The sequence below is a fragment of the Thamnophis sirtalis genome, unplaced genomic scaffold (assembly GCF_051295495.1).
Source record: "Thamnophis sirtalis isolate CommonGarterSnake01/CBP01778 unplaced genomic scaffold, rThaSir2_p1.2 scaffold_5, whole genome shotgun sequence".
In the NCBI taxonomy this organism is placed as follows: domain Eukaryota; kingdom Metazoa; phylum Chordata; class Lepidosauria; order Squamata; family Natricidae; genus Thamnophis; species Thamnophis sirtalis.
The window spans coordinates 27405905-27418548 of NW_028261385.1; the positions used below are offsets into that span (position 1 = coordinate 27405905).

Genomic DNA, 12644 nt, shown 5'->3' on the forward strand with positions numbered 1-12644 from the left:
GACATATCAGTACTCAAACAGGTAACATCATCAGTGCTAGCAAGTATGGGGTTTGCTTCCTGTTTATATATAGTTTTTGACTTGCAACCATAATTGGGACTGGAATGTTGGCTGCTGAGTCACTAATCAAGATGTCATGTCATTGATTCCTCAAGGGCTACAATCCTGACATGCTTGGTTGCAGTCGTTAAATGATCTCTTGCATTAAATGCCTATAATTGAAGAAGCAAAACAAAACATCAGTTCACCTGTAGTTGACACTATATTTTCTCTAGTTTCACTGCAGAGCTGAGACAACAGGCTCGTCTTGCCAGAGCCACTGAGACCTATGCAAACCAAGTCATATTCTGGTCGTGGAGGTGGAGGTCCTTTGCAGCAAAGGGCTCGAAAACACTGTTGAGAAAACATCAAGAAAGATTGTTCACCTTTTGATAAGTAACAAGAAAAGGAGGAAATAATATTTGCAAGACAGAATATTTGATCACCCAGAATCAAAATGCCTATAGATAAATAAGAAGACTATCCTGGTTTTGCTACATTATTACATAGAAAGGGTTATTTAGTTCTGCAATCTCTATCCCCAATGCATTATTACCTAAGCTAGGAATGCTTTGTTACTGTTTTCAAAAGGCCTAATATACCACAGTCCTGAAAGAGAAATGGATACTATTCATGGAAATGCAAAAAGTTTTTCAAAGCCCTGTCTGTCTGTCTGTCTGTCTGTCTGTCTGTCTATTAATTAAACCATGAAATAATTTATTTCCTTCACAATCAATAGTTGTGGCACGCACTAAAAGGATTCCATTAATTCTTGAATGATACATATGACTTTCCAATGAGTCCTCAATCAATGAGGAAAGCACTTTTCCTATAGGTTACACAGCAGGCCTACACTGCCTAGCTCTACCTTATTTTAATCTTCCCATGTCAAAGTTCTACACGAGAATAACAATCTGCCAGCTTCCACTATAATATGTTCAGACTGAAACCCAAGACATCAATAATAGATCTCTATACCACTGTTACATAACCAAAAGCTTGGGGGAAAGCATGAAATATTTAGCAGAAATCTCTTAAAGGAACTATTTCAGCAATCCTTTTAAAGGGAACAACTCAACATGCTGAATTTTGGAATATCTCAAGTCTGCTGTTGTCACTCATTAACATACAGCTCTCATGGTTATCAATCATCTTTGTGAAAAAAATATTATGCAATACGAAACAATGTGCCTACAACAAAACTGGGATTCTTCTACAATTTGGGCAGGAAAATCATTAAACCTTGGCTCCTTTAGAGGGCTTTGGGAGCAATTTTGTTTGATTAAAGGCTCCCCATTTTTTATTTAATTGAAACACCTTTATGCCACTTTAGTCATTAGTTTCTAAGCAACTGATCCTAAGCAGCAACATATATTACAATACTATACTATACTATACTATACTATACTATACTATACTATACTATACTATACTATACTATACTATACTATACTATACTATACTATACTATACTATACTATACACTATACTATACTATACTATACTATACTATACTATACTATACTATACTATACTATACTATACTATACTACTATACTATACTATACTAATACACACACCCACACCCACACCAAATATAAATGCCACCAACCATTATTATATTCTTAAGACATAAAAACCATGACCCCATGAATCAGGAAACCCAAAGATTCATCCCATAAAGCAGAGGTCCCCAAACTTGGCAAAGACTCTGGGAACTGAAGTCCACAAGTCTTAAAATTGTCAAGTTTGGGGACCTCTGCCATAGAGAGTTACTCATATCTACACATGTTTTTCAATACATCTGATTATTAAAAGTGAGGGCATGACCCTTATCTTCAATGGGAAGGTGTTCTATAGGAGAGAAGTTCTATAAAGAATACTGGCTTGTTGCCGGAAAGTGGGGACGGGGTTGTGGCATTATCAGTAACCACAGTCTACTTTATTTTGTGGCACACCTTAGAGACACAAAGGCCCCAAGTAATGCAGACTTTGAAGGCTGTCACCTGTACCTTGAATTACAATCTGAAACAAGCCAGTCACTAAGGCATGTTAGATGGAATACTGGATTGCCCTGCTTAACATTAGTATTTCGCACTAATTGCAGATTGCAGATATTTTAAAGGCAGCCCCCATGAAGAATGTGTTAAGAGTAGTCCATCTTGTGAGGTGACAAAGACAGGAGGGGCTGTAGACACCACTTCTATTCCAGAACAGCTGCAATCTGTTTCAGGTTTGTTTATTCCCCTCATGCATATGTTTACGCTGATTGCATGCTTTTAATCTTTGCATTTTATATTTTATTTAGTCATTTGTTTTGGTCTTCTGATGTTTTTTAACCTTCTTATTGCCTGTGATAAACAACATGACTTCAATCTGTTTATAGATTACCAAACATTGCAAACATCATTGCAAGAATCATTGGTCTGACATTTTTATTACAGACGTATGTAATTCATGTCAGGCAAGCAAATGCATCTGCACTTTTCAAATGTGTATAAAAATAGCAAGACTTATATACCACTTCATAGTGCTTTGCAACCCTCTCTAAGTGGTTTTAATCACTGCGTCATCAATCTTAGGTACCCCTGAGAACACTTACGTAATAAGGCAAAATGTGGTTTTGTGTGTGGGTGTGTTTGACATAGTGAGCCCATATATACCATGGTTTGCATGTTTTCTCTCTGTGTGTGTGTGTCTACTTATCTAGGCACAGAATACATAGAAATGCATACACGTAAAAATATAGCCACATACGTATATACTTACAGAAGTGTATAATTGCTAACAGTGTAATAATATTGAATTAAATAAACAGGGTCTACCAATTAACACGAAAAATAATTCCCCAAAGGTTTGACCAAATTCCTTGGAATTTGTCTTCCATGTCATTTTGTTGAAAAATAAATATTCACATAAATCGTTAAAATAATACTATCAATAATTTATTACTGCAGATCACTGTAAATTTATCCTTCCAGTGTTATATAATAATTGTTTTGGCTAGCCCCCACAATAATTTCACCAATCTTGATAACTAATAGGTTCCAAATCCTGGGACGAGAGCCAACAAGGACATGTGTATCTCCTTGACATTCAACAAGCAATCTAAAATCATGTTAAAAACCCAAGTGGATTTCAATCCAAAATGTGACAATAAGGGAACAGACCTACTTTTTGCATTTTATGCTTCCAATTTCTGAGATCTACCTCCAAAGGAAAGCTATTACAGCTAACTTTTATTAAACATACTCTGCAGTATCCAATATTTGCAAAATAAAAAATTATGCAGTACTAACCTCATCCTAACATCAAAAACAGATAGTTTAAATTGTTTTAAGCAACCTACCGTTGATTTATTTTTCAAAAAAGCATGTTCCAAATTATTATTCCAAAAATTGTCTAAATGATTAATATCAATTTCATCAAATTCCTTCAACTTTTACAAACAGTTTTACTGGCTTAGGAGCCTTAACTGTTTCCTCCAAAACCTCTACCAGATGTGGAACTTTAGAGGCCACAATTGTATCAAGAATAATCCAAATAACAAATGTTAAATTGAATAAATTGCCAAAAAACCTCATTCTTTTAAAAGTCAAATTTCAGTCTTGCAAAAGTTTTAAAATTGCTGCATCAGAACTAGACTGATCAAAATAAGGAAATTGAGTGATATCCACAAAAGAGATTTGGATTAATAATTCAGGAGTTGTCATACTGTGTATTTTGTTTGCAGATGCTCTGTCAATCCTCTTGGCTTGACGGCATGTCCAAGAAACCAAATCTAAACAGACCAGTACTGTTTTTAAATATATGTTTTTTAATCTAACTGTTTTTCTATCTATTTCCAATGTAAGCATTTTATTTGGTAGCAAGCAACAACTTTACACTGTCATTATCCCTAACCTATATAGTCAGCCAAAAGCTTTCTGCAGAGGCAATCTGCAGATCTTTTAGCATTGGTGACAAGAGATCGATCCCCAGAACATTGCCTAAATACAATACATTCAATCTACCATCTTCCTAGAAGGAACATGTCATGTTCTTCTGCTAACAGAAAGTTGTCTATTTTACATGGCCCCAAGAAGAGGATTTTATGTTACTTCCAAAACCCCTTTTGGAGAGGAAGGGAAATTCTCTTTTCTATGACAATATCTATGTGTGCTATCGTACCCCAACTCAGCCTTTCCTTTTCATGCCTAAAATTTTCCAAAACTTTACTCAAACATTTCTAGTTGCAAAACCTAATCAGCTTGTTGAATTTTTCTAAACTTGTCCAGATTGCCTGAACTTTCAGGCAAACTAGACAAGTTAAGTGATTGCTCATCAATAACAAATAAAGTGGACAGAGCAGATTTATATTATTTATCTCAAAGAATGTCTCGTTAAGGGTGTTTTCATATTAAAAATATTTTCTCTTTATTAAATGCCCTCTTCTTCTGCATATAACTTATATTTTATGTGTTAGAATTATTGTTGCAACTTTTTAAAGTATTAATTGTTCTGAGGCATAATAGAGAATCAAATATATAAGGCAAGCATTATAAACATTATAAATAAATGCTATCATGCCATGAAAACATATGACATAGAAAGAAAATATCTGTGTTAAGAGTCATAACTGATAAAACAATCATGAGCTTGTGATGTATCAATCAAAAGATGGCAATATTATAATATATCCCACAAGAGGGAAAATAAGTGAACAAGGTATTGGGAAGGACAGGTGCCTTAGAATACCCTTCCTATCAGAGAAATTGGAGAACAGTTGAGGAATAATTTCCAGACAATTTCCAGAAATAGGTAAATCTCTTTTAAAGCCTATTTTTTTAGCTATTTAATAAAGTCATTTTGTTCCATTGTTAATCAAGTGTCTATGTTAACTTATGTCTTCCCATGTTACCAACAACAAGGATAGAATGTGACAAAACTCTAGCCAGGTGCATTAAATTTTTTTCAATGGATGCTTTCCTATGTGGAAGACTAAGACAATGGAGATAATCCTTGTGTTACGTTAGAAACAACTATGGTTTAATTTGAAAACAAATTCAAAGGTATCTTAGGAAACTTCCAGATTCAATGCATTGATATGTAAAGTTTTATGGAACAGATACAATTCCTTTCGCACAAGAAGCATTTTATAAGCAAGAAATAATAGGCAAATACAAATGTCTAACTTATTGTGAAACACTAGAATTTTGTTAAGGGAATAAAAATAAAATCAAGAAAATTGATGTCAGAGGGACATAGTTGCCAATTTTTTTTATTTAAAATCATTAGAAAGATTTAACGGAAGACAAAAGAATTTAGTTTTGAAGTTTGTAATACTAAATTGGAAATGGAATTACGTACAAATGATTAACATATAACTGCTAAAATGTACTTCTGTTGCTAATGAAATTTGCAACAGAACAAGTGAAAATATATATGGCAAAGTTGGCTAAATATTTTAATTATAATGTACAGATTGAACAATAGGAAAACATGTGATTGAAAGAACTGAAATTAACATTATGTTGCAGTCTTAATTTTTTTATAAAAAATGTACATTTTATGTATGCCATCAGCAAAATTGTGTAGTATGTTTAAAGACACTTCAAAAACATGTTGGAAATATGAACAAGAAAGGATATTTTATCACATTTAGTTGACATGCAAAAAAGTTAGATGATTTTTGATACAACTGAGTTATACTGTATATACATACATTTCTGCACCAAAGGAAAATATCCATACAAATGCAATGTATTGGAGAAATCATTTGACCAATATTATGTAAAAGCACATAAAAATGTCTGCACAATTTCATATACACCTTAAAAATTCAGGGTGATGTTACAATGGAACAGTATAGACCTAAATCTCAGCAATGAGAAATTGAAGAAAAAAATAATTTATTCATTTCTAACAACAGAACCTGTTAATATTAACATATTTACAACCAATAGACATTATAGCTGTAGATAGCATGATCAATGATTTGCTGTTAGTCTGAGAGAGAAATATAGATGGAAGCTATAATATTAATTAGACTTAATTAGTGTTACTTTGCATTTTTTGAGGTTTGACTTTATAGTACAGCAGAATATAAAGAATCAATTAATGCTAATGGAATAGTGGAAACAGTTTATGCTACATGTGTCAATCAGGAATGGGTTTCTGCCAGCATTACTGCGCACTTGATTCACTCATGTGTGCAGTTGCCTGTAAATAGGTCTGCGCATGCGCAGAACATTAAAAATGTCAAAAAACCATGCTGTGGTGACTGGGGAACCTGTTTGGGGATGTGGCGAGCCTGCCATCCCTTGTGGTTTGGTGACCCAGTCTCAATTTCCACTACCGATTCACCCAAACTGGTGCGAACCGGTAGCAACCCACCTCTGCTGTTAATCCAGCAATACAGATGTCAGATGAGCAAATGTATTCTGTGTTGTCTGTGCTATTATTACTTGCAAAACCTGGACAACAAAGTAACAGCAAATCAAAGCCAATTTCAACCACATTTTTTTAATACAAAGTGTTTTCCACCCAGGGACATTTTGTAAAAAAATACACTAATTCTGTTAGATATCAATATACACACACTGATGCATTTTGCTTCATATTATGATACTTTTCTAACAAATTAACCAGTGGATGGAATTTGTAATAATTATATTGGAAACCATTCAATAACGAGTGCTACTCAATGTAAGAATACAAACTCAGAAAAAGCCTACAGAAGACCTGATTGATGGGCTCCTGCACTTGGAGATTCAATTCATTGCTATCTGTGAAAATAAAGCTTTTCTATCCTGCTTTTTTCTGACATCCTCATGATATACTGCAAAAGTAGTAATGTGTTATATTGGCTTTGCCAGATCCAAGGAAATATCAGCAAAAGACAGTCCTAACCTTTAGGGAAACTAATAGAAACATTGACATGAGATGGATCCTTCATGCTTGGAAGGTTCTTTAATGAGGTTATATACAAGTGTAACCATCTCTTCAGATACGGGTGTAGAAGTTTCATGAATACAAAGGCAAGTTAAAAAATTTAAAGTTAAAAATGAAATAAAATATCCAATAGATGACACCCATTACAAATTATATCCATTTTAGGTCATTACAAGACAACACAATCTCACAGAAAGAACTGCACTAGAAAAAAGTCCTACTAAAAGACTCTTTTTAAAACTTATTTTGCAAAAACCAAGGTATGTGCTTGCTATATTCATAATAGCTGAAATGCCAAAAGAAGATTGGCCATGATCACGAGATGTGAGCATAGCAAAATAATTACAAATATTGTATCACCTCTAATTTTAAAATCATTTAAAATTTCCCTATATTCTTTATGAAACTGGCACTAATTCTGTCAACCTGCACCTTCACATTATTGGAGTTGATGCTTCTATATATAACTTTTACCCTAGACTTCTAACATTTTTTTTAAGGATTTTTAGTTTTATACCTACATTTTTATACCTACTTAAGTGTTATGACTGGAACCAGAAATCAAGAGAGGGGAGTGCATTTTTAAAAAATATTAAAACTGTATTAAAAATGTATATTCAGTTATAAGAAACATGATAGCATTCATATTTTTTCTTAGTTTTGCCAATAAATATTAGCATCAGATCTCAAAGCAAAATTTTATTAATAAATTCATGCCCAATAATTTCAATCATGATCAGGGATTATCATATTAATAACAAGATGGAGAATTCTTTTATACTCTTACTCCTCTAAAAAAACATTTTGAGTCCTGTTCAATCAAGCATTATATGGTTAAAATCAAAGCTTTCAAATATCCAACTCTTAAGCAGGTATCCCATGGGATAGCATTCAGCCTTTTGAACCCTCCTTTCTCAACTTTCAAAAATTATTTATTTATTTAGCTGCTCCTATATCCTCTACTCCTTATCCTGAATTCATGGTGCTGCACATAGAGAGTTGAGATAAAACCAATGATGATACTGAAATATGTGTATATTAATATCCACTCTTGTACAACTGATTTTTCCCATTAGACTGTGCTCAAGAATGAATGAATGAATGAATGAATGTACAATAGTTCTACAGTATCATCAGCCATCAACAGCAGTTTATGCTAGTATGTGTGTGTTTGCAGCAACATATGAATTAGCAATACATGTGAATATTCAGATGTATTACATTGAAAAATAAGGAGTGTGGCTCTGCTTTTTTCTCAGTCTCAAATCCAAAATATTTCTTTCCATTGAAACTTGAGAAACAAGTAAAAATAAATCCATTACTTAGAATACATTACTGAAGCTGTAGCTCTCATAAGCAATACAATACCATATGCTACTATACCTGTGCATGCGCATACATAAAAACATTAAAAATACTTATACACATATAAAAGACAAATCAACAGATCTTCAGTCTCAAGGGAACATATTTTCAGGTCCCAATCCAAGCACTATAGCAATATAATTAGACACTATTAATTTTCTAGCAGAACAGAATGAAAGTCCAACAAATGTTGATTTTTTTAAAATGCCCTCACAAACCAAAAGCTCCCAACCCTCCCATTTATCTTTTGCTCTGGTCAACAGCTAATCGTTCTTTCCTTGCATAGAAGCTCTGACCCTTCCATTTGAGGTAGTATGATCAAAGGCACTTTGGCCAGACTTGGAAAAACATTTTCACTGAGAATGGACATAGTGCCTGTCAAAAGGTTATTCCCACTGTGTGCAGGGAGCAGCTCATGTTACTTTAGTGTAACATGAAAGTTCAAACTCTAGCCACAGTAATCCACATACATGTTTTTCTTTCTAAAAGCAGCATATGGAGCACACTCACCAGAAGAATACACCTAACGTCTTATAATCTGAAAGAGGAAATAAAAGGTTTCCGCAATCCATCATGCAGCGAGTCACGTATTTTTAATCATCTCTCAAACCTGAACCATCTATTTGAAAATTGTTTCTATTGAATCTGAGATTGAGAAGGACTGGGAGCTTTGTAAATAAATTAGGCTCCCTATATCTTGTAGAAAACAAAATAACTTGGCAGCGTAAATCTTAATGTCACTGATAGGAAGGCTTTGCTGAACCATTACCATAAATCTGACAAACGCTAATTTGATGGGTGGCTGTATCTGTCTGCTACAAAGCCAGTCTAGACAGTCTATTGAGAAATCCTAAAACACAACTGTTTGTTCCCCTAACACCATCTGGATCTGGCAATAAGAGCCGACCCAGAGCCATTCACACATGGATCAAAGCGCATGCTAATGCCATCATGAAGTCATACACATAAAAAATTCAATCTGAGAACTCTAAGCAATTTTGCTAAGTCCTCAGTGGAGAAACCTCCAACTTTGCTCGACTCCAGCAAAGGGCATGAAGAGGATGAGGGGGCTGTGGAGAAAAGCACAGACTATTTAATGAGCTTGGCCCTCCAGAGGAATGTTAGGCCACCTATTGTATTGGAAAAGGCTCATGTCACACTTCAGTCTGCACATCCATCAGGGTGCCGCCTTTTCAAAACTGATCCGAGGCCTTGGTAATTACCTGTTTCAAACAGACAACCCCAAAAGAACAGAAGGGTCTCCTAGGTATAATGCTTCAGTTTATTACAATAAGCTATTAGCCTGTTCTGCATTATAACAATATTCCAAATCTCCCTCATTAAAAAGTGTACTGTGGCATTAGATCAAAGCATTAAGGGCCCCCCATTGAATCACGTTAAGTATTACAAATGTAAAGAGCAGTCTGGCTGCCAAGAAAATTTAGTTCCCTCTCCCAAATAGAACTTGGATTTAAATCTGAAAAATTTCTCTCTCTCTCTCTCTCTCTCTCTCTCTCTCTCTCTCTCTCTCTCTCTCTCTCTCTCTCTCTCTCTCTCTCTCTGTGTGTGTGTGTGTGTGTGTACAAGATACCCTCCCCATCACTGCCAAAAACCTTTCCCAAACACCATTAGATAGCTTCTATCTCAAACGTTTCACATTAGCAGTAAGCTTACAGGGGTAATTTTTGACATTTGCAGTCTATTGCATAGAATTTGTTCTTTTTCTTGCAAAAAAAAGAGTATAAAGTACAACTTGGGATTCTTGTACACATTGGGGAGGAAAAGGGGATGTTCCTTCAATGCTAGTAAAAATGCCAATATTGATATTTCCCTGTGGTTGCAGATGGACAGTTTTGCTTTTAAATAGTCAGATCAGGATCTGACAAGCAAAATGAGCTCAAGAAATGACCTTTTATATAATCAAGAATAATTTATGGCTTTTGTGGACATATCTGACCCTTCTTTCTCATTGGATCAGGTGGGGCTTTTCAAAGTTCTTTCCATTTCTTAAGTGCCATATGTGCTTTTTAGGTAAAATTGGATTCATCTGTGTAATTTGCACCTCCTTGGGTTCTGGCTTAGATTACTAAGAGTATCAAACCTATATTCCATTTTACAACCCACAATCTTTGTGTTGTAGATTAATGTATCTCTATGACTACAGGTAGAAGTTCAATCTCTAGCCAAACCAATTCTGCTGTTGTTGTTGTTGTTGTTGTTGTTGTTGTTGTTGTTGTTTGGTTAATCTTTGGTGAGATTCACAGCCTTTGGGGCTAGCTGGTAACTCAACAGCTCGAGTCCTAACCAAGGACCTAGGAACTGTTAAGGTAACGTCGAAGGATATAAGCTGTTCCAAGTAGGGTGGCTTTTTGTAAAATCAGAATGTTCAAGTCTGATAAATTTAAAATTTCCAAATAGCGAGGTAGCCCTTTGGGTATTGCTCCAAGGGCTCCAATTACAATCGGGACAACACATGATTTATTTTTCCACAGTCACTCAACTTCAATTTGCAAGTTCCGGCACTTTGTGATTTTTTCTTGCTGTTTATCTTCAATTCGTGCATCTCCAGGTATTGCAATATCAATGAACCATACTTTTTTTCTTTTCAACTATTGTTATGTCAGGTGTGTTGTGGGCCAAGTGCCTGTCAGTCTGGATTCTGAAGTCCCACAAGATCTTGACTTTTTCATTCTCTAAAACCTTCTCAACTTGATGTTCCCAGTGGTTTTTGCTGTACTCAAATCCAAACTTTTGGCACAATTTCCAGTGAATGATCTTAGCAATGCGGTCATGGCGTTATAGGTAGTCAGTTTGTGAAATTTTGCTGCACCCGCTGATCAAGTGGTCAACTGTCTCATCTTTCTCATTACAGAGGTGACAGTTGCTGTTGGTGGTAGGTAACATGTTGAATTTTTGCCTTCATGCAGTTTGTGGCTTGTTCTTGAGCTGTCAAAATAAAGCCTTCTGTTTCTTTTTTAAGTACTCCTGATACTAACCAGTTCCAAGTTCAGTCTCTAGCCAAACCAATTCTACCATTGTTGTTGTTGTTGTTGTTGTTGTTGTTGTTATTGTTATTATTATGTGATTAATCTTTGGTGAGATTCACAGCCTTTGGGCTGGTTGGTAGCTCAACAGCTCGAATCCTAACCAAGGACCTAGGAACTGTTATTATTATTATTGTTGTTGTTATCTTTATTCATTAAACCTGAAACTCAGCCAACTGAACATTCAAAAATGTATTACAAATACCAGTGACTGGTGCTAATGATTAATATGGTTTGCTGCCAGCATCCTAAGTATCAACCACGTACCTTCTTAAAATATAAGATGTTCCAAGTAGCGCAGGTTTTTGCAGTTATGCTGGTGTTATTGCAGGAAGCTGCAATTTGTTGGTGCATCTTGTAAAATTCTTGTAAATTATTAAATAATAATAATAATTATTATTATTATTATTATTATTTGCAACAACAAAATTGTATCACAGCGGCCAGTTGTTTCGCCGGATTTGGCATTGATTACTAGTCGGGCCCCACCCAGGGGCCTAGGACGTCGTAACGTATTTTCGTAATATGTGTGCAGATCCAAGCAGTGCAGCTTTTTGCATTTGACTGATGGTGATTTTGTCAATTTTTAACTGTTTTAAATGTAATTCCAGTGCTTTTGGAATAGCACCCAGTGCGCAGATTACCACTGGAATTACCACTGCTAGTTTGTGCCATAATTGTTGAATTTCGATTTTTAAGTCCTGATATTTTGTGATTTTTTCACATTCCTTCTCATCGACCCTGCTATCACCTGGTATTGCAATGTCTATGATTGTAAACTTGTTTTTCTCAATCAGTGTGATGTCTGGTGTATTATGCGCCAGTATTTAGTCCGTTTGTGGTTGTTGTTGTTGTTGTTGTTGTTGTTGTTATTATTATTATTATTATTATTTAGACAAGTGACAGATTAATTTTCAAATAATAGTTCAAGGCCAAGTAGACTAATCATTTATCAACATGAAGGAAATAATTTCAGTTACAAGTTCCACAATTTTTACATACAATTATGAACTTTATATTCAATTAATATATAGGCATGTTTTCCCATGGTAGTTTTGAAAAGCAAATGTTATGAGCCGTTTTAGAGTAGACTCTTGAATAATTCAGAACCAGCTGATATAATGTGAAGATATCACAATGACATACATCTGATTCACTTCAGCTGACTTTACATTGTATAATTTTATCTATGTGCTGAAAAGCAAATACAGTAGTCCAGTAAAATGTAACTCGTATCTGCTGTTCTATTTTAGTTCACTGACT

At 34.8% G+C, this 12644-nt stretch overlaps 1 protein-coding gene across 5 annotated transcripts in view; it reads right to left on the minus strand.

Moving 5' to 3' along the window:
• The window catches only part of ARL15 (ARF like GTPase 15), a 157648-nt gene that overhangs the window by 91068 nt on the left and 53936 nt on the right, over positions 1 to 12644 (minus strand). For all 5 annotated transcript variants that reach the window (XR_015696656.1, XM_087715489.1, XM_087715490.1 and 2 more), the window contains one exon: positions 249 to 393. Coding sequence is in view for 4 of the 5 variants with exons in the window: in XM_087715489.1 (XP_087571615.1) it covers positions 249 to 393 (145 nt within the window). In the remaining variant the exon portion in view is untranslated. The remainder of the gene's footprint in view (positions 1 to 248; positions 394 to 12644) is intronic.